The sequence below is a fragment of the Pavona decussata genome, unplaced genomic scaffold (assembly GCF_977016875.1).
Source record: "Pavona decussata unplaced genomic scaffold, jaPavDecu1.1 SCAFFOLD_4, whole genome shotgun sequence".
Taxonomy (NCBI): domain Eukaryota; kingdom Metazoa; phylum Cnidaria; class Anthozoa; order Scleractinia; family Agariciidae; genus Pavona; species Pavona decussata.
In genome coordinates this window covers 722,843-749,179 of record NW_028145428.1, presented here as the reverse complement: position 1 = coordinate 749,179, position 26,337 = coordinate 722,843, and the positions used below count along the sequence as shown (strand labels likewise).

The following is a 26,337-nucleotide window of genomic DNA, read 5'->3' as shown; positions in this document are numbered from 1 at the left end:
ATTCCTGTATTAGTGAGCACTACCCATAGGAAACCCGAGTATCTCGGTGCGTACTATTGTTTGCGCAGTAACAATAGTAGGCACCATCCTTAAAGACATTTAACATTTGACACTCTCCCACCCACGCACCCTGTCTAAGGGGTGATGCATCTGGCTGGCAATACATTTACCAATGTTATTCAATTTATATAATTTCTTTATTTATAACAATTTAATGGTACAAATCGGTAAATAAAAAGTAAAAAAATATCTAAAAATAGCCATAGGGTAAAAGTACCTCATACTGAGACAGATCACCAATTACCAAAACAAAAAATGTAGGGACAATAAATGACAATAAAACTAACCATAAAGTTAGTAAGTTAATTAATGAAATTATTTAAATTATAATGAAATCACATATGTAGGTCTGTGAGCGAAGAGTCCAGTCCACAGTTGATCGATATAGCCTTCTTATTCCGTTCCGAGCTATTGCTGGGCTGCGTTTCAACATTTTACAGACACTAACAATAGCCGCACACTTTAAGTGTCTTTTTGAGCTTTAAATACAAGTGCTGCAGGAGGATTGCAAGCAGAGGACGTGGAAAACTCTCAAAGATTTATACTCGTTGTTACCTAGCAGAGAAACAGGTCGGGAATTTGTATCCCTAAACACTACAGTTCCCACCCGGCGAGATCAGTCTCTCCGAAATGTAAGAACAATTTGAAAAGCATATTTCACAACCAGAATGTAAACAAAAGCTGTCCATAAATTGTACGACGAGTCCAGTCGGCCAAAGGGTCGGAGTCTCCACTGTGAACCTCACGCGGCGAAGATCACTATATACTGGTCATTCAACCGAAAACAAAACGACGCAGTAAATCGATCAATAGTTATAGTCGCCGTGCTATGTCGTGAACTTGGTAAAATCAAAAGGACGAAACAGAAAACAACACTTCAGGCCATGCTAAATATTTTTCTTGCGCTTTCAATAAGCACTTCATGTAATTTCTCTTGCTTGGCACAACCAATCACAGAGCGCAGATATCAATGACGTATGAAAACTCAGTTTTGACCCGTTGCTGAAATCTGATTGGTTGATTTAAATTTCAGACGCGCGGACCGTATGGCAGGACAGTAGCCGCAGCAAATCACGTGACAGCAAGGTGAAAAGATTTTAATGAAACTGTTCGCTGTTTCTTTCTTTAGTGGAATCCATTGCAGCAATTTTGCCGGTTCTTTTTTATTCCTGATGAATTGTTCGTGGGGTTTAATTCAAACCAAGCTCACCTCCTTTTCAAAACGTTTATATAACAGTCTAGATCTCTTGCAAATATATTGTATTAAATTAGGAAGGATATGTCATGACACTTGCAGCCCTACTAAAGCACTTTTATTCTTCACTCAACAGACGTCATCTTATGGCTCTTGTGGTCATAACGCTTGTTTTTGCGCACCAGGGATTCCAGGTATTCCAGGAATGTCTGGACCCGCGGGACCAGCAGGTGCTGCGGGATTACCCGGCAGTCATGGGCCTGAAGGACCCACTGGCCCGCGAAGAATCAAGGGCGATGAAGGTCCTCGTGGAAGCCAAGGCCTGAAGGGTCCCAAGGGGCCTCAAGGGTCCTCAGGTCCCAGGGGACCCCAAGGACCCTCCGGCCGAGCAGGTCCTCCAGGAAGTAAAGGCGATGCAGGTGCTGGTGGAAAGCAAGGTCCTAAAGGTGTTCAGGGTCCTCCAGGGTCCTCAGGACGTAGGTGGAAACAGTGCACCTTTAAGAATTTGAATGACAACAGGGACACAGGATTAATCAAGGTAAATTCTTTGCGACCAGGCTTACCTCAATCTTCAACGGACATTATGTTGCTAAAAAGTATCAACTCAAACGCCAACTAACTCCCTTTACGGTTCTGGTCAGCAAGAATCTAACGACCCGGGAAAAATAAAGGGGCGAAACTTCAACGAGTCCAGAACGTAAACACCGTGGCACGTTCAATTACTGAAAACTAAACAACTTGAACAGATTATGTCTGTCCTTCGAAAGTTAACTCTTGATTACTATTCTTGATATGTTTATCGATCCTCGCACTAGAATATCACCCAACACGTAATCTACACTTTTGCTCCGACTCACTTCTTAATAAACTCCAACTAAAAACAACAACAACAATAACAACAAAACATAACATTATTATGATTTGCCCTGTCATCATCATATTATCTTTGTTATTGTTTTAAAGATTGGTAAACTGCACCCTAGACCTTGAACTTCTTGATGGTCTTTGTGACTCTGGGTAGTGGACAGTGAGATTTGTTAGGCATTTTTTGGGTACTCTGGGCTAGCTGCTTCTAGAAATTTGATTTTGGCTTCCAATTTTTATGTCTTCTGTTTTTATTGCTTTCCATTGTCACAGGAATGTGTTTTCAAGAAAGCGTCAGATAACACAGCGCTGCGAGTCCACTGGGCAGGAGATTTTCGTATCTACAACTGCGATAACTGTTGCACCCGATGGTATTTCACTTTTAACGGTGCAGAATGCTCGGCTCCGGCCGCCATTGATGGTGTAATCTACATGAGGTATGGGACTGGTAGCAAACTGAAGAATTTACACCGCCCACGTTACATTGAAGGAGTCTGCGAGAAACTTCGCAAGGGCACGGTACGCGTTGGATTCTGGGTCGGGAGATGTGCTGGGTACGGATCCGTTGTAGACGCCTACACCGGCTGGAACTCAGTGTCCCAGATCTACATAGAAGAAATACCTCCGCCACAGGCTTAAAAAGAGCAGAATTTTTAAAACCCTTTTTGTAGTTCAGGGTGTAGCAATCATTATTGAAAAGCTAACATCAGTATTGATCAAGCCAATACAATATAATTGTTAATGAAACAGTAAACCTAGATTTCGCACCGGAGAGCTGTAGGGAATACTGAATTTAAAATATGGAAATAAAGGGGAAAGTAAATGAAAAGTACAAAGTGTTGTATTTGTCTGTCCATAGACGATGAGGAGAAAGAATTATTTTGGACTGCCATGCGCCAATTGTTACATGAAATTTTGTAGAACATCATCAGTCAATTCTATTAGTACCCAATTCCCCCTCTCCTCCATCCCTTCCCTCCCACCCCCCCACACCCCGCACGGTTAGAAGGGTACTTTCCATATTGTCCCTTTCTGGGAATGGCGAATATGGCTACACCCAGGGCGGTTGACAACCTTGTGATGTTTTACATTCAATCAGTGTCATTTCCTTACAGTGAAAATGTGATGAGTTACTTCCAAAAGGGAACAAAAATGAGATGGTAGATACAAAGGAACATGAACAAACCTTAATGCGATAATGTGAATTTAGATTTATCTCAGACTTTCGCCTGAATTGACTTTCATAAAAATGAAGGTCAGTCTAGAAACGAAGAAATCAACATTTTTTTTTTTAACTTTACCGCGGAGCATTTGAACTACTTGTTTGTCCCCGTTGGTAGGTTGGGGGGGGGGGGGGGAGAGGGTATTGACCGGTTTGTTTTTAAAATACAATCTATTCCCTTTATTGCGGAACCCTCGGGACCGTGAGTTGGTGTCCTTAAATACTGCAGTGAGAATCCGTAGTAGCGGGAATTCATTTCATTCAAACGTTTGTAATTTTTTTTCCGGGGATTTAGCTGCTGCCCACGTTATCGGGATGTCGGTAATAGCAAGCTGTCCGCAAGGAGAGAGATGACTGTATTCTAATGGACGGCCTAACCCTCCCCCCGCCCCCTCTTAAGCGACGTTTTTCCACGTTTGTCCGCTGCAATTAAAAATTGTTATAAGTAAGAAGTGAACACGAATATATGAAACATATATTTTGAACTGAGGAGGAAAGATTAAATAGAAGAAAGTTCCTCGCAGTTAGTATGCAACTTAAGCGGTTGCGAAAAGAAAGCCTGAAAAAAAATTCAGGCTTGAACGGGATTCCTCTGCGATGCCGGTGGAGTGCTCTACCAACTGAGCTATCAAGCCAACTGGAAGCTGATAAGTAAGAAGACTCGATACAAATCATTTTCGCGACGACAACAATGGATCAGAGCCTTTGTTTTTTACGTCGACGGAATTTACCTCACAGCTAAATTTTTGCTTACTGGAGCATACTCCTGAATCAGCGGGTATTTGTTGGAGAGTGAAGGCGGTGCATAGCGTGTGACCAATTTCACTGAGTTTTGGTATGCGAAGAAAGGAATCTTTAAAATAAGCAAAACATTAACCTTATCTAGACCGGGTATTTTTCGTCTTTTGGGGCCAGGGGTGATTCTGCCCTCCCCCCCTCCACCCCTCCTCCATAACTCCGCGACTATTAAGTTTATGACAATGCCACAAGCGAGAAGTGATCAGTCTTATTACGTGGTAAATGGATCGATCCGCCATCTTATATTTAACCAAAGCTTCAAAATTTCAAAATTGAGTGGAAAAAAATTAAAATCATTACAAGAACACTAACATGTGCTATAAAATAGGTTACAGTAAGAGAAGTAATTTTTCTTCACTAAAAAATACGATTTTTTATTTTCCGAAAAAAACGCCCCGTCAAAAATTTGTTCCCATGGTAACATTAAGTCAACCAACACTTACCAACCATATCAAATTATTCCCAGATAAATTTGTGAAAAATTCATTAACTTAGCGTTAATTATTAAAAATCTTTCAGGTTCAAAATCGCCGTGGGCAGAATCCACTCCCCTATCCAAACTCCCCCACCCCGGCCCGGTCTGGGTTAAATTCTTTTATGATTAAATTTCAATAATTTCTGAGCCTTGCCACTTGGTATCTCGTATTATCCTCAGAGGAAGGAAGGACAATTTGCCAATGATGCATGATTCCCAAGTGGTAAATAAATCCCAGAAGGGGGCAATATTTCAAAAAGGGGTGCTTTTGATATGAAAATTATGCCGTTATCATGCTAAATAGCAGTTTTTGGTGGGGGTGTGCGGCTCGGTTCTCTAAACCCTCACCCTATTTTAGACCAAAAAATATCTGTTTTGTACTGGGATCTTTTTCAGACCTGGCCCTACCTGCTCAAAGAGTTAAGAACATTATCCAGATGATAAAATGCTATCCAGCGGATAAAATGGTTAATTAGTTAGAGCACATTTTATCCGCTGGGTGAAGGTCTTCACTCTTTAAACTACCAGGTCCAGGGCCTGGTTTCATAAAGCGTCTTAAGATAAGCAGGAGTTTTCTTCAATCTTTCTGTGGGCCGCGAAGGATTTTCTGGACTACTCGGCTGAAGACGGTTCACTGAGGAGGAGAAAAGCAAAGAGCGCAGGGAACGACTGCGGGAAAACTCCCAGTTATCTTAAGATGCTTTACACAATCGAGGCAGACCTTTAAAATCCATTTCCAGACCTGGTTTCTAGAATTCATACCCTTTTCTGTAAAACCCACTGACACCCGTTTTCAGATATTCACCCCAAAATGGTTTCATTCTATACCCTGTTACAGACAAAAATGGCTCAAAATCCTTACCCTTTGGCGCCGCACATACCTCTATAGCTAATACAGAGAGTGCTGCCCCTCCCGGGTATCTACATATGAAAAGCAATGAGGTTTGCATCAAAACATAAGTCAACTTCACACTCGTTTCCATCTAAAGCCTCGGACACTAAGCACTCATCATATACAAGGGGCTATTAGGAAGGCATTTCTAAAGAGAGATATTCAAACGTATCCAAACCTTGTATTAATTCATTACGTACAGACTCAGCGCACCCACCATTGGTCCCAGATGACTGCATCAGAAAAAAAATTATCACTAGTCTTCTAAGGTTTGGGGAGACTTGGTTGTCAAACTAAACCCTCCAAGAGAATTACAGATGAGAGAAGATCTTGCTGGAGAGATAAGATATGGCGTGGAAAAAATACTGCACTATCAGTCACTCCCAAAACCTGCAGAAGCTGCGCTCTCTAGTTGTTCACCTACATGTAGCATTGAAAAGCTTTGTAACAAACGATTGGAAGACCCGACGCCAAGAAGTTGATTGATGAATGGGTGAAATCACAGGATTGCAAATGTACAGTGTGCTGTAGTTAACCCTTCTTCTTTATCCTAATGTAGCCAGTGTAACGCTTTTTTCTTGTATGCAAAACTGTCAAGCATGACTGATTAATTTTGACTTTCTGGTCATTGGCCGTTTGTCGGGATCGACGTTATAATTTAAAAGATAAAAGTGGGCGAATCAATGACGTAATAATGGCACAGATAAAAGTACGCGAACCAGTAAAGAAATAGTGGAACAGATGTAAGTCCGCGAATCAATAATGTAAAAACGGAACAGAAAAAAGTGCGCGAATCAGTAACGTAATATTGCGCAGATTGAGTGAATCAATAAAGTGATAGTGGAAGAGATATAAGTGCGCGAATCAATAACGCAGTAATGGAACAGAAAAAATTGCGTAAATCAGCGACGTAATAATTTACAAGATAAAAGGGAGCTTCCTAATCGACGACTTTTGCACGACGCCGCCGTTAGATTGCGTGACATGCTCACTGCGCATGCCTTTCTGTGCGCTTGCGAGCTTCGCGCCAAAGTCGACGACGTTGGTGAGAGCGATTTGCCGGCGTCTTGGAAATAGGAGGACGTGAGAATAGTTTTCAAAGTTTTCTCTCGATACTGCGGGTATATTTGCCAGATAATTTAAGTATCACTTTAGGGGCATGTCCTTAACGTTTAATTTTAATTTTTTTGTCTGTTTTCGTTCATGAAACGACCTTCTACAGTGCCATGGCGAACGCTATGAGTTCAACCAACACTGAAAGCGTTCAAAGCACGACACGGTGTGAATTAATGAAAAGTAAGTTGCTGTATGAAAAATTTTTCATTTCAATCACGCTTCACTGAAGTATAAGACATTTTCTACAATGAATTTGAAAGGACTAAGTGGTTATTTCGTCAGGTAGCTGTAGCTGTTCAGCAAGTTTATAAATGTCCTCCCTGTAGAAACGAAACTCGGCCTTGCATTCGTCGTTTGATTTCTCGTCTAAATCGAACCTGTCGTAGTTCCAGTTCGGAAACTCTGGATTTGTTGATTTGTGACAGTCGTACAAAAAAACAAATTCTTGTTCGTTTATAAAGTTGCTCCCATAAGCGTATGCGATACAAGCTCTCGTTTCCCTGAAGTTAGGCATTTTGCTTTAAACAACTCGCCTTGCTAAAAGATAAAAACAAACTTCAGAAACGGCGGAAAAAATTTGCCGGTCGCGCATAAACGTCGTCGTCTTTACTGCAAATCGTAAATTCAAATTTCTAAAGGACGACGACGCCGGACTATAAGGTGATTCAACGGCGCTGTCGTCCGAAAGTCGTCGATTCGTAAGCTCCCTAAAAGTGCGGGAATCAGTGACGTAATAATGGAACAGATGAAAGCGCGCAGATCAGTAACGAAATAATGAAACAGATAAAAGTGCGTGATTCAGTAACGTAATGATGGAACAGATAAAAGTGCGTGATTCAGTAACGTAATAATGGAACAGATATCAGTGCGCGAATCAGTAACGTAATAATGAAACAGATAAAAGTGCGTGATTCAGTAACGTAATGATGGAACAGATAAAAGTGCGTGATTCAGTAACGTAATAATGGAACAGATATCAGTGCGTGAATCAGTAACGTAATGATGGAACAGATAAAAGTGCGTGATTCAGTAACGTAATAATGGCACAGGTTAACGTGCGCGAATCATTAATGTAATAAGGAACAGATAAAAGTGCGTGATTCAGTAACGTAATGATGGAACAGATATCAGTGCACGAATCAGTAACGTAATGATGGAACAGATAAAAGTGCGTGATTCAGTAACGTAATAATGGCACAGGTAAACGTGCGCGAATCATTGATGTAATAAGGAACAGGTAAAAGAGCGGGAATCAGTAACGTAATAATGGAACGGATAAAAGTGTGCGAATCAGTAATGTAATAATGGAGTAGATGAAAGTTCGTGATTCAGTAACGTTATTTTATGGGACAGGTAACAGTGCGCGAATCATTAACGTAATAATGGAACAGATAAAAGTGCGCGAATCAGTAACGTAATATTGCGCAGATAAAATTCAGTAAATCAATAAAGTGATCCTGGAACAGATATAATTGCGCGAATCAATAACGCAATAATGGAACAGAAAAAATTGCGTAAATCAGCGACGTAATAATTTAAAAGATAAAAGTGCGCGAATCAGTGACGTAATAATGGGACAGATAAAAGTGCACCAATCAATAAAGCAACAGTGGAACAGATATAAGTGCGCGAATCAATAACGTTGTGATAGAACAGATAAAAGTGCGCGAATCAGTAACGTAATAATGGAACAGATAAAAGCGCGCGAATCAGTAACGAAATAATGGAACAGATATCAGCGTGTGAATCAGTAACGTAGTAATGGCACAGGTAAACGTGTGCGAATCATTAATGTAATAAGGAACAGATAAAAGAGCGGGAATCAGTAACTTAATAATGGAAGGGATAAAAGTGTGCGAGTCAGTAATGTGATAATGGAACAGATGAAAGAGCGCGAATCAGTAAGGCAATAATGGAAGAGGTAAAAGTGCGCGAATCAGTAATTTAATAATAGAAGAGTTGATTTTTATCCTTAAATGTTTATCGAAAGCGTCTGTTATTAGAATAGGAGAGTTAACAGTTTTTTTAGGTGTGTAGATTGTCTAATTTTGTGATGGGAATAAAGGCGCCTGTAGAACCATAAAAGTGTTGTGTTGGTTTGTCTTAAATTAACGTAGTAATTAAATTAACAAAGTGTATCCAATAAATTCGTGTCAGTAGAATACTTGTCCTGTTTCTAAGGCATTTGTGAAAGTTTGTGGTCACAATAAACCAATTTCAATATACTAAAATTCATACATGGCTGTGAGGCTTCGTGGAATAAAACAAAAGAAATCACATTGAGGTCCATGGATCAAGAATTAATTCCTTTTATTTATTACCCATAGCCTCGGAACCAAGTATGAATTTTGTCATATTAAAATTGGCCTATTATGTGGCTCTTTACTATTGTATTTCTGGAGGCTTGATTAGCATTGTCATAAATTGACTAATGGCCCAGGTTAGTGCTAAAAATAAATTGGAACTATCAAATAAGATATATTACACATTTAAAAGTCTATCTGATACTCTCATGGCTCCAAACTGTGAGCAGTTTATTTGTTTTAAGTTTTGCTGCAGCTTCCTTGCACCTGTCACAATTCCAGTTTCTGCTGGAGTTAACTACCCATGCTGGTATGGTAACATATGTAATATGATACCACTCTCTGCATCTAAAGCACTCGAGGACGATATTTCTTTTTTTAGTGGCAGGTACGTATGAAAAGTAAAAGAGAATATTGATTCTCCTAAGAAAATGACGCGCCCCATCACGTTATGAGGTGGGTACTAGTGAACCACAACATCCGAGCACAGACAGCTCGTGACTACTACCGAGGACTATACTTTGAAGCATTAGATTGTTTAAAATCTGCTATAAAAGAGCATTTCAACCAGCCAGCATTTCTTGTTTACAAGAAGCGCGAGTGACGCGCGACGCGAAATCTTTGAATGTCCACGAGCAAGATTTAATTGGCCGTGGCAAAAATCTGTCAGCTAGTACACGTTACTCCTGCCACCGGTTCAAAAGGAGAGTGTTCGTTTTCAGCCACTAGATGAGTGGAAAACCTGGCTTCGTTCTCAAATGCATCAAGCACGTTTTACTCATTTGTCCATCCTAAACACTCACAAGACAAGACTGGATGGTATTTGCCTGGTACCACTTGCCAATGCTTTTGTATAGCTCAACGACAATTGCAAGAGAAATTTTAATTAAATTAACGGTGGGGGATTTTCATTAACTATTGTTTTGAGATATAAGTGATGCCATAAGAGTGCCTTTGCTACCCTGAACTACCGACTCATTAGATTGAAATATGGAACAAAACTTGTAATAATATGTTGTAAATCGCCTTTTTATAGTTGTTATGAAATTTAGTTACTGTTATTGACAGTTATTGTTGTAACTTCAGACAAAAGCACAAGTCTGTTGCAAAGGCTAGTGCAAAAAGGCCACAGTTATTACTTCCTGTTTGTCTTTGGACTTTTTCATTGACAAAGGTGACTTTGTGCCCTGGAAACATTAATATCCGACATATCATATCATGCAAATAAGACTGGGTTCCCAAAATTTGCTCTCGTAGATCTTTGACTATGCCAGGGTTGGATGTTGTTCCAATAAATTGTACTAAGACACACTCAGTGGGACGCAGTGTTCAGAATCCATCCAAACCTCCGATGCTGCAGGAATGACCACGAAGTGTCGGATCTCAGGGAGGTAGTACATGGTGTGCCTCAGGGATCGAGTTTGGGACCGGCGCTTTTCAACATCTACATAAACGATCTTCCGAACCTTTGCTCCCTGAAGAGTTATGTCGATGATTCGCAGTTATATTTTTCTTTTCGAGTCAAAGAGACAGAGGTGGCGGAGGTGCATTTGATCGAAGATCTACAAAGGATTGCCGCCTGGTGCTGTGCGCATAGTCTCTTGATTAACCCGGACAAGACGAAGTTGTTGCTGCTCGGGACTCCTCAGATGCTGGCTCGCGTATCAGAGGGATTTGCTGTTTCCTTACTTGGCAAAGAGATATCACCATCCTTTTCTGCCAAAAGTCTGGGGCTTGTTCTGGATTCACATCTAAGTTTCGATGAACATGTCACTGACTTAGTATCCAAATGTACAGGTAGCTTGTGTCAATTAAATCGTGTCAAGCACTTATTTGACAGATCAACACTGATCACAATCATAAATGCTTTGGTGTTTAGTAAGCTGCTCTACTGTTTGTCTGTGTGGGCGGGTGCGACCAAGAAAAATATCGAAAGGTTGCAAAAGGTACAGAAGTGTGCTGTGCGAATCGTAACTGGTACACGTAAATTCGAACATATCACCCCCTATTTGAAAGAGCTACGCTAGCTTCCGCTTGCTATGCAGCTGGAGGTCAGGGACACTATTATGACTTACAAAAACCTCAACGGTCTCACTTTAGGACATTTTTTCACGACAAGATCGGAGATCTATGAAGGAAATACTAGAAATAAGGACAAACTGCATGTACCTCTCTACAGAACAACTACAGCACAGCGATCATTTAAATACAGGGGTACTTCTCTGTGGAAAAGTCTACCTAAGGAGATTCGGGATATTAGCTCTTTAGACTCTTTTAAAAAACAAATCATGAATCGCGCTTTTTATAGATTTTTAGAAAATGATTGCAATGCAAATCTTATGATGTTGTATTTTAATTCGCTGGTAGTTCTGAGGATGTGTAACATACGCATTATCCTTATAGTATTTTATATTGTATTGTATAGTATTTATATTGTAGTTTGCTTCTTTTATATATCTCATTGTAATTGGTTTCTGAAAAACCATTAGTGGATGGAATCAATAAAGTTTTATTGTATTATTGTATTGTATTATAATGACGAGAGTTCTTTTTACCACTGGATCACTAAAGCCATCAACAAATGGAAAATCGCTCTTAAGGACGGCAAAGGATGGACAAGTAGAGCAAAGGACAGCTAAGGATGGACAAGTATGGAAAAGGACAGCTAAGAATGGACAAGTAGGGCAAAGGACAGCTAAGGATGGACAAATAGGGCAAAGGACGGCTATGGATGGACAAGAAAGAATAAGGACGGCAAAGGATGGAGAACTTGAGTAGAGTTACGAATAGACATGTATGGTAAAAAATTGACATGTAGGGTTACGAACGGCATAAGATGATAAGTAGGGCAGAGAAGTAATACTGGGCTGTCGACCAGGACGTGAACGTGACAATCCTTCACTACATCGCCTAGGGCCCTAAGCGTACGGGAGAGAGCAAATGTGTTTTTTGTCACACGGGTAGGACAAGAGAGCATTGCTTCACCCCAAAAGTCGCCATCCTCTTTGACGGGGTGTCCGTCACTATTCAACAGCGCCCCAAGCCACCAACACCTTTCTAAGAAGGGATCGGGTTCATGGTTATGATACCAGGAATTCGGCCAGTTCCTTTCATGTTCCTAAGGGCAAAAATAACATAAGACGTTTTTCGTTTCAATACCAAGGTCCCTTGTTTTTTTAATTTGCTTAGTCCAGAGGTGGTAAGTTCAGTTAGTGTATCTACTTTTAAGAAAAATCTGAAGAAACTCCTTTGTTCTTAACATGTTCCTTCCCTCCACCCCCTTCTTCTTCTTCCTTTTCTTGTCAGCTTTGTTCTTTGTCATCTTATTTTTGATGCCTTTTTTTTTCGTATTATTTTTACTCTGCCTTTGCCGTTCAGTTAAATTAATATTAAGTTTATTCTTAGCAATTTAGCATGGAAAGCCCACGTTGTATCAGCCTCACGGTTTCTTTGGGCTTTCCTGCCATACTTTAACAAATTTCTGTAGATTAATTTTGTATCATAATAAGGTGGCGAATGAAAAAAAAGCCAACCGGATCCCGCTGCGTCCGAGGTTCGGGTTAGGGTTAGAGGCTAATGCAACTTTTCACGCCAGGACATGTGGCCATCCCACGTTTCAAAAAAACGCGAGTATCGCCAGTATTTTAAGTTCCTTTCGTAGGAGTCCAGTAATCTTGACGAATTTCTTAGATTTCAGGGCTTTAGACACCGGAAGGTTCATCTCTTTGGTAAACAGTTTCGCTGCTGGCACTACCAAACGTCTGGAGACATACCAACGGTACTGACTGCTCAAATAACATCTGCTCTCGAAGCTCAACGATTCGAGCTTTTCGATCTTGTCACGTGATAGAGAAAAGGCGGTAAGCTTCGCATCACAGCGGAAACCCAGGTAGAGTAATGTTCGGACTGAGACAAAGACAGACTCGGTGCCATATTTAGAAAGATCCCAGCATGGTTAAAAAGCAAACTGCTACACGGTTAGCCGCTTCTGCCAGTTCAAAATCGCCCGGCCTTGGTGAAACAGCGCCAGATTGGTCAAGTTAGTGGGGTCTGAGCCGGCCCAAATGGTGATTATCTATATGTTGATAACAGGAGACTCCTTGATTTGGGATCTCCTGGGTTGCTGCCATGCCAGGGAAACCCATCGCCAGTGATTATTTTTTAAGACAATTGCAGCACCATCCCTTCAAAATGAAGTATTCGATTTACAGAATGGCCGGTCTGGCAGACCAGTTCTGACAAATTGAAAGCGCCGTGTGATTCAAAAGAGGACATTTGCAGGTTGTTGTCGAAGGGGTTAAGATGGCACAAGATAGATATAATTGGAAAGGCATTGCGGCTCCCGTGGAGATTGAATAACAAACAGCATGCGACTAGGTTTCCTTCCAAGAACCACCGTAGATTTTGCTACTCGCGTCGTGTTGTTGCTGGATGAAACTTGATACTCGTGAAAGTAGGATTGCAGGGGTGTCTTGCCTCTCTTTTTGCGAAGGAATCTCATTAATTTGCGGGGGAATAAAATAACATCGAAGACGTCATAGGCTATTGTTTTGATCACGTGAATAAAAATGCGGTGTATCTCATTAACGTGCTGTGGAATACATGAATAATTATAGGATGTTGTCATGTTCTATTTTAGGTTTACCGACACGTTATAAACCGGTTTGACAGGTTTCACGCACGGTTACCGAGGTTATTATGTTTATTCAGTTGAGTTCTGCTGGGGATTAAACTATTCAGTATACGTAGAGCTACTGTCATATTTTCTTAAAAAAGTCATTTGTTGTCTTTGTTTATTACAGTAATCCGAATTAGAATATTTAATGAGCAAAAGAAACTAAGCAAAGGGACACATTGTTGAAAACCGTTTTATTTAGAACAATTCAACTCTTTGTATTCGACACAAATTACTGAGGGATCAATGTTTATTTTGTAACCAATAGTCTGCTGTACTTCTTCTGTACAAGAATACTTGTAAGGGGAACACCAACACCAATACATCCACCACCCCATCACCTGCACCACCACCTCCACCTTCAGCTCCACCACCTCCACCACCTTCATCTCCACCACCACCACTTTCGTCTCCACCACCACCGCCACCTTCACCTCTACCACCACCACCACCACCGTCACCTTCACCTCTACCACCACCACCACCACCGTCACCTTCACCTCTACCACCACCACCACCACCGTCACCTTCACCACCAGCAACAACACCACCTTCACCTCCACTACTACCACTACCACCAGAATCACCACCGCCACCTTCACCTCTACCACCACGACCACCACCTTTATCACCACCACCACCACCACCACCTCCACTGTTCAGCGTCCGTACAATACAGATATCCTGCGATGTACGTTATTTCGTGTGTCGGGAATAAAACGGCAGAGCACTCTAAACAAGTAAAGACATCGGAAGATAGTCTCCTGGTGTGCTTTGTTATCAATGTGTTGAATAATAAAACAATTCTCCCGCTCAATCTTGCAAAACATCCCCTGATTTAAGCCAAATCGGCCAAGGATAAATGATAAATACACAGCAACAACATCACTCGGCTAAGGATAAATGATAAATACACAGCAACAATATCACTTACAACATCACGGCTTGGATATTTACATCAGGGTTATATACATTTTAAAATATTCAGCCAGTAAACAATATTAAAAAGGGCAAAACCCGCAGGAAACAGATAAATGGAATAGTCGTCAAGACCACAAACGAAAGAGGTTGTGTAAACATGACTTTTGATGTAGGCAAAGGCCATTTTGAATCGCTCAGAAGGGTGTCTTGCAAGGGTATCACTTGTACAGCTGTCCTCCTCCTGCAAAACAAGAAATCAAACTATTACAAGTCATAAAAAGCCGTGCTCGCATGGTTAAGGTTAGTTAACACGTACGATTTTATCGGCCTGGTGAGAAGGTTCAGTCGCATCAGCCAATTTACACGTTACATTACAATTTGTCGGCCGATTTCTTCTTCTGGTTGTGTATCGCCGGGTAAATTATCAGCCTGGTTAACAAACTCTGTAGTATTGCCACAGATTTTTATAATTCGTGCCCATTTTTGTTCGCGCTCATTTTCTTGGTCACATCGGACCAAATCCGCCCTATTAAAGGGTACGTGTTAATTAACCTTTTGTTTGCACTCTAGCCGTGAATCATAACGTAATCATATTAGATTTATTAATTTGTGAGTAATTGCATTGTATCGTAGTGTTAGTATTGTTCTTAGTAGCGTAGGTATCGTTTCGTTTTGTTAGTAATATCGCATTGTAAGTAGTTTCGTATTTTTTTTTTAGCACTGTATTGTTAATAGTATAAGTATCAACTCTTCTTAACAAGCGTGTTGTAATTTGTTCGTGCACTCAATAAAAAAATAAATAAATAATAATATAAAAAAAAAAACGACGTCTGGATTAGGACCAAGACCAGGCCATGGAAAATGGAAAAGAGGGCACGACTGAGGGCCCTTCAGCTCCGCAGCTCCCTTCTCCAATCCACACCTCCACAAAGTACGCGCATACCCATACACAGAATACAAGATGTTTAGCTGGCATCGGCGCAGAGTTTGAGCACTGAACCAGTCACCAGTTATAAATACAACTGGTAATACCAGGAGCACAACTTAAAATTGAACGTCTTCAGATAACACGAGTCTGAGTTCTTAGAAAAAGAAGGTCAATAAAAGAAGAATTTGATATCGAGAAAGAAGAAGGCTTAACACAAAGAGATTGTTTCATACATTATATTCATTTATTCGTCCTCCGCGAGTATATTACGAACTCACAATATGACAAGCTCCCAGTTGGCTTGATAGCTCAGTTGGTAGAGCACTGCACCAGTATCGCAGAGGTTATGCGTTGGAATCCTGTTCAAGCCTGAATTTTTTTCAGGCTTTCTAGCTTTTCGCGACCGCTTGAGTTGCGAAAATAACTAACAGGGTCTTTCTTCTATTTCATGTTTGTTCTCTATTCTGTAGTTGTAAGTATATGCCATATTATCCTAAACGCGACAAAAAGGAGCAGTTAGGGGTGGCAGATTCGTGATATTCATAGTTGGGATCAAAGCATTTTGTTGTGAAAATGTTTAAAGAACTGAATGTAATCATGTTGGTCTTACAATTTACTTTTTGGCGATTTGGTCGGAATTGCACTCGGTGTCAAATGATGACTTTAGGTAAACGTCAGGACTGTTGCAGAGGTAGCAGCAGCCCATATGGAAAGCGGCAGCAGTAGCCTATCAACAGTTGCAGCAATAGGAGTAGGAGTAATAGGCATAGTCGTAGCAGTAACAGTATTGCTATTGATTCTGTTTCTGTTTATGATTCCCTCAATTTGCGTTCACATCGAACGAAGCTTGAAACAGACATACTCCTTTACTGAAAGGAAAGCACTTGCGCCCTTAACCTAAAAACGTTAACTTACATCAAAGGACGTGACCTTTTCATGTTTCTTGTTTTCCATTTTCTTCAGTTGAGAGGACAGCAATAAAATAATCGAGTACTCCACCAGGGAGGCAAACACAAACAGAAAACAGGAAATAAGATACACGTCAATCTTTTTTATGTAGTTCACCTATAAAACAAAAGAAATGTTAAAATGAAAAAAAAAAAAGAAAAAAAAGGCATAACAAAGTAAGGAATCACATCACTGTAAAATCAATCGTGCCAAACGTGACAACAATAAAAGTGGGACTTTCGTCCAAGTAAGAAGCCTCTTCTTTTCCAGCTTAACTATATGGAATTATAAATACCATCTGCATAACCTTACAGATCCGCTTCCGAATTTACAAGTGTGCAATTTTAAAACAACTGGAAGAAATATGAGCTGAAGCCAATTCTGAAACTGCCTACCAACCCGGACAATAGTGGGTATTCCGCTGATGGCACTGAAGTCTTCTCATCAAGCAGGTCAAATCAACTGGAGACCTCGTTCAAGTGAAAAGGTACTCAAAAGACAAGATGAAAATGAAAAATCGCTTTAGCCTCAATCTACGTAGTGACTAAACTGAGCACTTTTCCCATAAACATAACCTTTGTTCTATACTTAATTTACTCCAGTTTTACTTTCCTGCCTCATCTACATATTCATGTTCAGCAATATCCATCTGTTTATTTGTTTATTAACCTTTGCATTTAATTACCTATCTGTTTATCGATTTTTTCAATCATCAAAAATTCATCTATTATTATTATTTTTTATTTCCCCCTGTCTTTTGTTTAGCTTTCTTTCTTAACTCGAGTCGTAAAGGAAGTTCTGATAAGGTTGCTAGGGTGTTTGGAATGAATACAAAAGTACAGCACAGAATAAAGTAGGGGTGGGTATCCTCGATTTGCACCTGGGTGACGCAAGACACTGTAAATAACGGAGTGTGAGTACAGAGGGCCACAAAGCAGACGTTCTAGTTGTAAAATGCATCGGCTAGTACACTTGGCAAAATTGGACCTACTTTATAATTTACTTGACTTTATCACAAATATGATTTCAAAGACATCTTTTTCCACTTAACTTGAACGTTCCAAGATAATGTTTATCTGACGCAAACAGCACTAAGTTAACCTTTTAGCATACTCGTTCCTTTCCACCCTACCTTGGCAATAGAGCTGTTGAGCATGGTGAGGATGGTAACAATTGTCAGTACTGCAGTAACAGCAAGTGTCACGCGAGCTGGAGGTACCTCACGGGGGAGTAAAAAACCAATCCATGAAAGGATCACAACAATCACTGAGGGCGCATACACATTGTAGATAAAATAACTGTAAATTCGTTCGAAAACGAATGTTGCTGTTACCCCAGTCCAGTTGGCTAAAACAAAGAAAGACACAGAATTTTGTTGCCATGATGTGTTGATTGTATCAGAAAGCAGCAAAACAGGCTTCGTTCAGCTTGAGAATGGTCTATACCAGTAAATTGTTTAATGACCTTAATCGTGTCTTTATGCAACGAAAAGGATACACAGGGGAGTGCGATTTAAGCAATGTATAAACCCTAAGTAACTGAGAAGATTGAAGGGGATTTGTCTATGACCTTTAGTTGTCAGATCAAGTCATCCTCGGTGACCCAGCGGCAGCTAGTCGGGTGTAAGGGATTTTCGGTCCCTTACACCCGACTCGGCTGTCCCTGGGTCATCGAGGATGAGATCAATTAACACGAAATTAAATAACTAATGAATATAGGACTTATTAACCAGCAGTCGCTAAGATAACTTGCTGGCTATACTAATATCCACATTTATCATTTCTTTCTCTTGTGGTCACTCCCCCCAGACATCTGACTTTCACTACGACAAACTATAAATACTGAAGCCAGCATACAACCAGCATTTGTCGACCGAAACAAACAAAGAAATTCCTTCCTCTATCTCTGTTCATAATACGTAGCGTAGGGTGTTAAAGCAAATTTATAAGTTTCATAAAGGTCGCTTCTGCCCTTATGGTAGCTATTGCTTTGGTGAACTTCCGAAGAATTCAACGCATGCGTTACTGATTAAATATATTGTCAAGAAAATCGGTTGCCATCTGTTTAAAACACGACGTCGAAAGGGTTAAATTATTCCTTTTTAAACATAACGACATCCCGTCACTGTATTGTAAAAATATTGCGTCAGCTAATCACGCTCCTCGCCGCACCTGCTGTTAGGTAGGGGGGGGATAGGGTGGGATATAAAGGCTGTTTCATAATTCCCTGGGGGTTGTTGTTCATTTTTTATGTTTTAGTGGTAAATAACCAGAAATAACTAACCTGCAACATAAGCAGTAAATGACGTTGATAACTCCATACCAGTAAGGATGTACTGTGGGTGCATCTGCAAAGTATTGGGAACGAATTCCATTCCATTTGACGTTTCCCATCTAAAAGTGATGTGGGCATCACTGTAGCCATCTGCAAACAGCGTAAAACACGCTTAACTAATTCTTGATAGCGGTATTTTCCTCCATTAGTGACAGGCATACTCGAAAAAACGAAATTCCGAGTTCTCCCAACAGGAGTCGAAGCTATGATCCTTACGATAACTAGTTCGAATGCTCTACCATTGAGCTACAGGCCTGTTGTGAAAGCTCTGAATGAAAAAATACATCTATGAAAAGATACATAAAGGCTTAAAATATAACATGGCAATTCTTTAACCTTATTGTTATATCACAAGAGATGCAAACACCAGCTGTATTGCTGGTGTAAGCAAGCCCGCTCTGTCTCCTTGTTACTAGCAGCACTGTTAGTACCAACCTTACTTTTAGTGCAAATCGAAAACGATACTGCTGCACTCACAGCTTTCTATGGTGATGGGACATCTTTGTTGGTCCATAGGAAAATCTTCCAGATTCATAGGACAATACGCCTTAACAGTGATTCTGAAATATCAATGAATAAATGCTCTGTCAAATGCTTTACTACCTACCACATTCTGGCTTTTGTCAAGAATTTACCTAAATTTTCCTTATTCCCTTATTTCCCTTATTCCCTGAGGAATCTTTTTCTGGACACTGTCTTGGCACATCAAACAATCTAAGGAAAAATAGACCGTGGTGATCCTCGTATGAAGACGAATGGCAGCTATAAAAGGAAGTCGGCCAGTTAAGATCCTGAGGGCAGTGCCCATTACGACCAATAACAGCAAGTCGACGGAAATGATGATTTGAGCGAACATCTAGCGACACAAGTTTAGTCCGACGAACTGGTGCGATCGATATCAAAATATTGATTGATATGTTACATGTCGTTTATTTCATTTACTTGCTTACCGTGCATTGTATTTTACCATTCCCCCTGGAGCCAGCATGATCATCACATTACTGCTTGTGACGTCATGCATTTGACCATCTTTGGCGTTCACAAAATAAGAGTCTGGCATCCAAATATAGTCAATCACGTGATTACTGAGGTAAAGTGTTTCATTAATTCCATGATCGAGCCTCTTGTCGACCCATTGTTGTCTGAGGAACACGTCAAACGTGAAATCCTGCAATAAACAAGTAGGACAAAGCTTTACCATGAAAAGTACACCATTTTAAATTAAAGACTTGTGACGATGCTGGATTGTATGACATTTCATAGGAGGACTTGACTGGTACTGGTACTTGGGTATTGTGTTAAATATAAAATTTCGGTGACTGCAAACAATTGCTCGATGGCTTGTTTTCGGAATGGTTCCACCCAAGAAAATGTGTCGGGTTATTTTACTGTCCTCACTGTAAAATTGATCGTTTATTACATGTTTACATGTTTGTACGCCTTAATGAAGATTCATGAGGAATCTGGAAATGCACTACAAACCAAGCAAGCAGACGCATGTCATCGGCTGCTTCCACGCCAGCAGTAAAGTTGTTAAGGGTTAAAGGAAGTCGGAAGGAAGTTGTGAGGATGCTGAGAAGAAGAAGAGGAAGGCGAAGAAGAAGAAGAAGAAGAAGAAGAAGAAGAAGAAGAAGAAGAAGAAGAAGAAGAAGAAGAAGAAGAAGAAGAAGAAGAAGAAGAAGAAGAAGAAGAAGAAGAAGAAGAAGTCCCGCTCCCTCAGGGTCCCTCTGATTTAGGTAGTCACTGTTAAAACTTTTTCGCGTCAGGGGTTTTAAAAGTATGTATCTCATTTGTGTTGGCCATGTCATTCGTACCGGCATCACATCCTTTATCTCGATTTTGTCCGATTTCATTTTGCAAGCTAGTAAATGAAGAAATGACAGGTAGTTTTTTGACACGATTTCTAGTAGTAATTTATCAGTAGGTTTTATACAAACCATATCAACCACGTCGATGGCGTTGATGGACATCAGAGAAAACCCCACGGTTACAACCACGGGGCCCCCTGCATAAAAAATACAATAAGGCCCAAATATTTCACTTCTTAGATACCGAAAAATACGAAAAATACGTATGCTGGCAAGAATAGCCCATCAGCAGGTGAGGTTTTTATTCAGGGTGTTGAAAGTTACGTCAACAGTGATGTAAAGACTGAACAAAATTCGTTTGGAAAGTAATGTGAACAACTTACCGTCATAATCTGGTCTTATTCTTAAGTCATAGTTTTCCTGTTTGAGCAGCGATTCAAGAAGATTTTCAACCTTTTCTCTGAAAAAATAACATTACCTGTCTCAAATTATTTGTTTGAATGGGGTCGGACTTGACTTGGTTGAAAGTAATTAAGACAAGACATAGATGTTTGAGATTTACTAAGAAGATAAGAAGATTGCATTTTCCTTGTACCAAACAGCTTCTTGAATCAAAGCACTCAGTGAGCGAACTCGTGAATTGAACAGGTGAATGAAATGATATTTCAGATTGTGTTAAGTTATTTGCTTCTTTGATTTTCATACCAAGAGTATTAGCAGCAGTTGCTCACTAATGTAGCAAAGAAATGCCGCTGTAGCCGTCCTGATCAGCAGTTCAATAGATCAGCGTCGTCACTCTTAGGTGCTTGTTTTCAACGCATGGAAAGTGTTGCTGGGTTGGTGGGGTGGCAAGTCCTCGAGTTTGTAGTCTGTACGTCTCGGAATCAACTCCCGGAAGGGGCATATTCTGTGTTCACTTTTGTTCCTTATCTGTTTTCTTTCGGACTGAGGGGTAATATTTTACCGCATTTACCGCTCTGAAAGCAACATCGGTTTAATCGTTCGGGAGCTTGTACAGTTCATCGAATTGAGATTCTCAAAATCCCAAATATCCTCCTTTTCGGCGGTCGAGTATTCTTTAGGCTATTTCTTTTACTTTCGAGCCGTGAAATCACTTCATATTTGCTGAAAATTTACAGCCCATCGAGCGACCAATGAAACGATGAAACAACCGAGCGAGTTACTTGACATTTTCCTACGATAACTGGTTTGTTGCACAAGCGCAACTCACGAGATAAAATTCAAAGTTTCCGTTGGGCACCCATGCTTAAAGAGAAAAAATTATTACACTGAGAGACAAACCTTGTTCGAAAACCTAAGCGGAAGCCATATTTAGAGTCATGCTTCGAATACCTAGAACACCATTTCCTCTCTCGTGGTTTCCCTTTACAAAATTACGGCGCCAATGTTTATCAAAAATTTTTTGGATTCTTTTATATTTACGGCACTGCAAGTATAAACTTATAATTATGTAGAAATATTAAAGTACAATGCAAACATTACCGTGTTTTGCTGTTTTGACTAAAGTATGTTTTTCAAGTGAAACACATTAGATTTGAAAAAAGTTTGATTTTTTTCACTTAAACGGATATAATAAAAGAATAAAACATCACCTATCTTGAAGGGAATGAACTTTTTCCAAAGAAAGGAAGAGAAAAATCAGACGAAGAACGATTTGCCACATGTTAACTCCACAAGTGAAGGACTTCCTCTGAAGAGAGTACATTAGGCTAACAAATGCTATCCACACGATAATTAAATATTAAGTATCTGCCGACTTAATTCGTAACTGATGAAAAGACAACATTCAGCAAATCCAGTAAATTGGCCAAGGGGCGAAAAAGGCAATACAGAGTGTCAAGCAAGAGGATAAAAAAAAAAAAAAAACGACAGTGAACCCTTTTTTCAGAAACTAAGTGAGACAGCTTTGTAAACACTAATAGTTCTTGCTAAATCTAAGTATGAATTATTAACAGTTTTGAATGGAGTCAAACTGCCAATAGCAAGAACTGGCTAAAATTTCCGCTATTTGAGTTCATAAATAACTCAGATCTTTTTACCGAGAGTTTTCATTTGCCTGAACTAATAACACAAATGGTTTTAGGATGAAACGACTAGAACCAAATAATTTGCTCTCACAGGAAAAACTAATTGCTTATTGATAAACGGCAATTCACCCCCAGAGCATATTTTGTTTTTTGAAACTACACTGTACACTAACAAAAACAAAAACCAATTGTGATGTATCCTCAAAGCCACCATTGATTAGACAGTTCCATAAAGAAGTATTTCAAATATTCAAGGGAAAAATGGATTTTATTCTGAACATTTTTGAGTCTTCGTGTTTTGGCATGGAATGGATGAATGTTTATAGAAACCCTAAACTGGCTTTTACAACAGAGTCCGCCTTTCATTTAACTTACAAGATCTAAAGCTCAAGCAATTAGGATATCAGGTTTGGGGTACATACGACTAAATTACACAAAAAACAGTTGTTATTAAATGCAAAAATAAAGTATACAAGTTTGCGCCCACATCATGACCATTATAGGAGAAGGAATCACTTCACCTTCTTTTTGAAAAAATGTATACACAAAGAACGTTTTGTTCCTAGAGGAGTTCTATTCCATATATTAACTGTCTTACTCAGCCTTAAGGAGGCTCGAGGCAGTTTTTTTGGATTCAGGGTGGACGTTTTGAAATTACAATCTCGCATATAAGATAAACTTCGATCTCCTTCACACTACTTCATCATTTCAACACATAATCAAAGTTAATTTTCTCATCCGTTTCCAAGCAACAGCTATTACCATAGCAACGGAAGCGCATAGCCTCTCATTTTAAACATTGTCGATTATCTCGAAATCTAGTCAGACACTTAATGACGAAACTTTAGGGATTTAAACTACTCAATCTAGACAAATTAGAAAAAAAATCTGTAAGAGCGATGTCAAGTAAATAATGAATCAATTTTTACGAGGTGATTTTGTTTATTCCAGCATTTTTCACCAATATCTCTGACAAAATAAAACTTGACACTTTGTCTTTTCTGTTAAAAGGTCCTTGCTCATAGCAAAGCATTCTAAATGTATATTGAGCTTCATGGGTGTCTCCGATTTTAAGATATTTATGTTTGAAAATAGTTAAAATAAAGCGCAGATGAATGAAAAAGTTTCTACTTTGCATAAATCGAGATATCTTTAAAATACCCCGGCAGATTTTTCTGTTAAATTACAAGCGGTTAGAGTAAGAATTCTTTTCGATATTCACGCAAGTTTTAGGCTCAAGAACCGAAACCGGTGTTAGATAAGTGTTAGATAAAAAAAGAGGACGAGATTTTGCGGTATATGACGAGAATGTTATAATTCGTAGTGCCTTTTGTAATGTAAATAATTTCATCAACCTTGTGGGGTAATTATTTGCCCAGCAATATTTCCGTAGCACAGGAAGGGGTGAATTAAACTATAGTATAACATTTTCAAGTGTGTTTGACTGACATAGAAGCGAGTTCTACATAGCATAGCTGTAGTTTTTATGATCTTCTTAGTTACATAATGAATATGGTTTTAAAACCCCTTTTCAGTTTCGTCAGCTCTTTGATTTTTCTTGTTGTCAAGTTTAAGAATCAGTGATTATTTAACTGTTTTTTTGTGATTTAAATATAATGAAATTATATTTTTAACACGGAGTATAAGTTGCTTTAGTGTTAACCATTCTTGCACATGAACTAACTCCGCATTTATAGTGAATTCGAGTTCATTTATGTCTTCACCTGGGCAAAACAGATTAGTATCTTCTGCAAACAATAAACTAGATGATATATAAAAATTAGAAAAAGTGTTGATTCAAGAAAAGACCCCAAATGTAATTGTATTTTGTGTTGATCTGATTTTATTATATTTAACAATTTGTTTTCTGTTTGTGAGGTAATCTTTCATCCATGTATGACAATTCCCGCTTGTACCAACCATAGAACAAAGTTTCTTCAGCGCCTTTGATAAATCAAGAAATATACCGATCATGAATTCATTATTTTCTACCCCTTTTGTTATTTTATCAACAAGTTTAATGACTGCGTAATAAGTAGAGCTTTTACTTCGAAAACCATATTGACTGTCAAATAAGATAATATTTCCATATTAACAGGAGCGAACAGAGATTGGTCTGAAAATTGAAAATACAGTTTTGTCAGATGATGAATATCTCGACTCCTTGCTCTTTACAAGGAGACAGTGCAAGGCCCTCTGGAAGATCGACAGTACATGTTACTGTACAACAGTTTGCTCCTTGAACAAATGAAATAATAAAATCGATGGTGGTTGATACCAAAATGGTGCATGAAAAGGAACACGCGACTCATTTTTCAATTCGACTTGAATGTTTGGAAACATTTTGTAATGACAAATGTAAAGATTTGACTCAGAAATGATAATGCTTGCCAAATTTGCGCTTTTATTTTGAAAACTTGCCAGAGTTTTGTACAAACTAATCCGTGTTGACTCACACTGGGCAAGTATATTTTTTCTATTATGTAAGAGTGACGATCAGTAGTAAACTTATCCACTAGTTAGTATGGGGGAACTCACTTCGTCAGTTTTCAGGAAATACAAATAAATGTGCAAGAACTCACTTATTGGTATGGAGGGAGACACTGATTCGTTTACCTGTACCTATACTGTTATCTATACCCCAACCGAGCTTATACATATTAATGATTTACCTATACCTATACCGTTACCTACACCCTAACGATGCTTAATTTTGCAGACCCTATACTACTACTGAATGATCCTGTTGAAAACTGACATTACATTTTCCAAGATGATAACCGAAATCACTAACAGCCTCTAGTAATGTAGTAGGGACCAAATTAGACTTACAAAGTAATCAGAAAAATGCCGCAATGGATGCAACTGAAGGATGTTTGCGGTAATAAGTTCGACTGATAATTAATTGGCCAAACATGAAGTAAATATTCTGCTATAATCAAATCATCATAATCACGAAGGTATTTGTTCCAATTGAGGGTCGTCTGAACAAGTACCTGAACCCAGTATCTTTTCTTTTTATAAGAATATTTTTTTTCCGGCCCAGTTTTTCTGCCGATGTAAGGCTAAAAATATTCTTATCAATCATGTCAACGGAAATCACCGAGTTATAATGATTGCTGTGGTTTTTGTGTGTACCGCTGCTCGTAAAGTGGATGGGATTGGGTATCGCCGTTTGGCACAATGAAGCATAGGATGTTGAACCGAATCGCGCGCTTTACAATGATGTGTAGTATTTTACTCCTGGTCGGTAATGCTACAAGCACATTTAGGTGCACAATTCCAATCAGTATAATACATGTCTCTCTGATATTTTCAAAACGAGTCACGCGGCTCGCGAAGGCTGAGACATTCTTGATGTCGTGTTCAGATTGTTATCTATTAGGAATTGTAGGTACTGTTATAGATTTTCATGTTGCGTTCGTGGCTGCTGTTGAATAAACTCAATTTAAACTCAAGGAATGCAAAAACAAATTTCGGAAATATCATGTCTGTCATATTCTAACTTACTTTAAGGGAGAAAACAGTTTATCCCATTTTGCTCCTCTTCGGACGGTGGAGTCAAGCCATTCATCAGAGACGCAAGAAGTTCCTGATTGCTCATGCGGTCAGTTTGACCATGTGCAGTGGCAGCATTGTTTTCTACTTGTGATGCGAGTGATCAGTAAAATCAATAAGACGATTAATTAAAGGTACTGGCCAGACCGTGGGTTGGTGTCTGAGTGTCACCTGCTTTAATTGTCTTTACTA

General features: G+C 39.4%; 2 protein-coding genes across 4 annotated transcripts; one reads left to right on the top strand and one right to left on the bottom strand.

Annotated features, from left to right (window-relative positions):
• Positions 1-1,120: 1,120 nt before the first annotated feature.
• Positions 1,121-2,955, top strand: LOC146489643 (collagen triple helix repeat-containing protein 1-like). The gene is made up of 3 exons (XM_085103649.1): positions 1,121-1,146; positions 1,392-1,793; positions 2,393-2,955. Exons 2-3 carry the CDS (start codon positions 1,461-1,463, stop codon positions 2,756-2,758), a joined length of 699 nt encoding a protein of 232 aa, XP_084959775.1. The 5' UTR covers positions 1,121-1,146; positions 1,392-1,460; the 3' UTR covers positions 2,759-2,955.
• An 11,089-nt stretch (positions 2,956-14,044) lies between these two features.
• LOC146489642 (gamma-aminobutyric acid receptor subunit beta-2-like) lies at positions 14,045-22,760 on the bottom strand. Of its 3 annotated transcripts, XM_085104309.1 has the most exons (10): positions 22,153-22,760; positions 20,923-20,999; positions 20,669-20,736; positions 19,682-19,899; positions 19,209-19,291; positions 18,681-18,821; positions 17,530-17,744; positions 16,365-16,514; positions 14,535-14,762; positions 14,045-14,493 (listed from the first exon to the last, which is right to left on the bottom strand). In XM_085104309.1, exons 1-9 carry the CDS (start codon positions 22,263-22,265, stop codon positions 14,565-14,567), a joined length of 1,263 nt encoding a protein of 420 aa, XP_084960435.1. In that variant the 5' UTR covers positions 22,266-22,760; the 3' UTR covers positions 14,045-14,493; positions 14,535-14,564. The 3 variants fall into 3 exon arrangements, with proteins under 3 accessions (XP_084960435.1, XP_084960427.1, XP_084960444.1); XM_085104301.1 differs by having other exon boundaries at positions 14,045-14,762; XM_085104318.1 differs by lacking the exon at positions 20,669-20,736 and having other exon boundaries at positions 14,045-14,762.
• Positions 22,761-26,337: the final 3,577 nt, after the last annotated feature.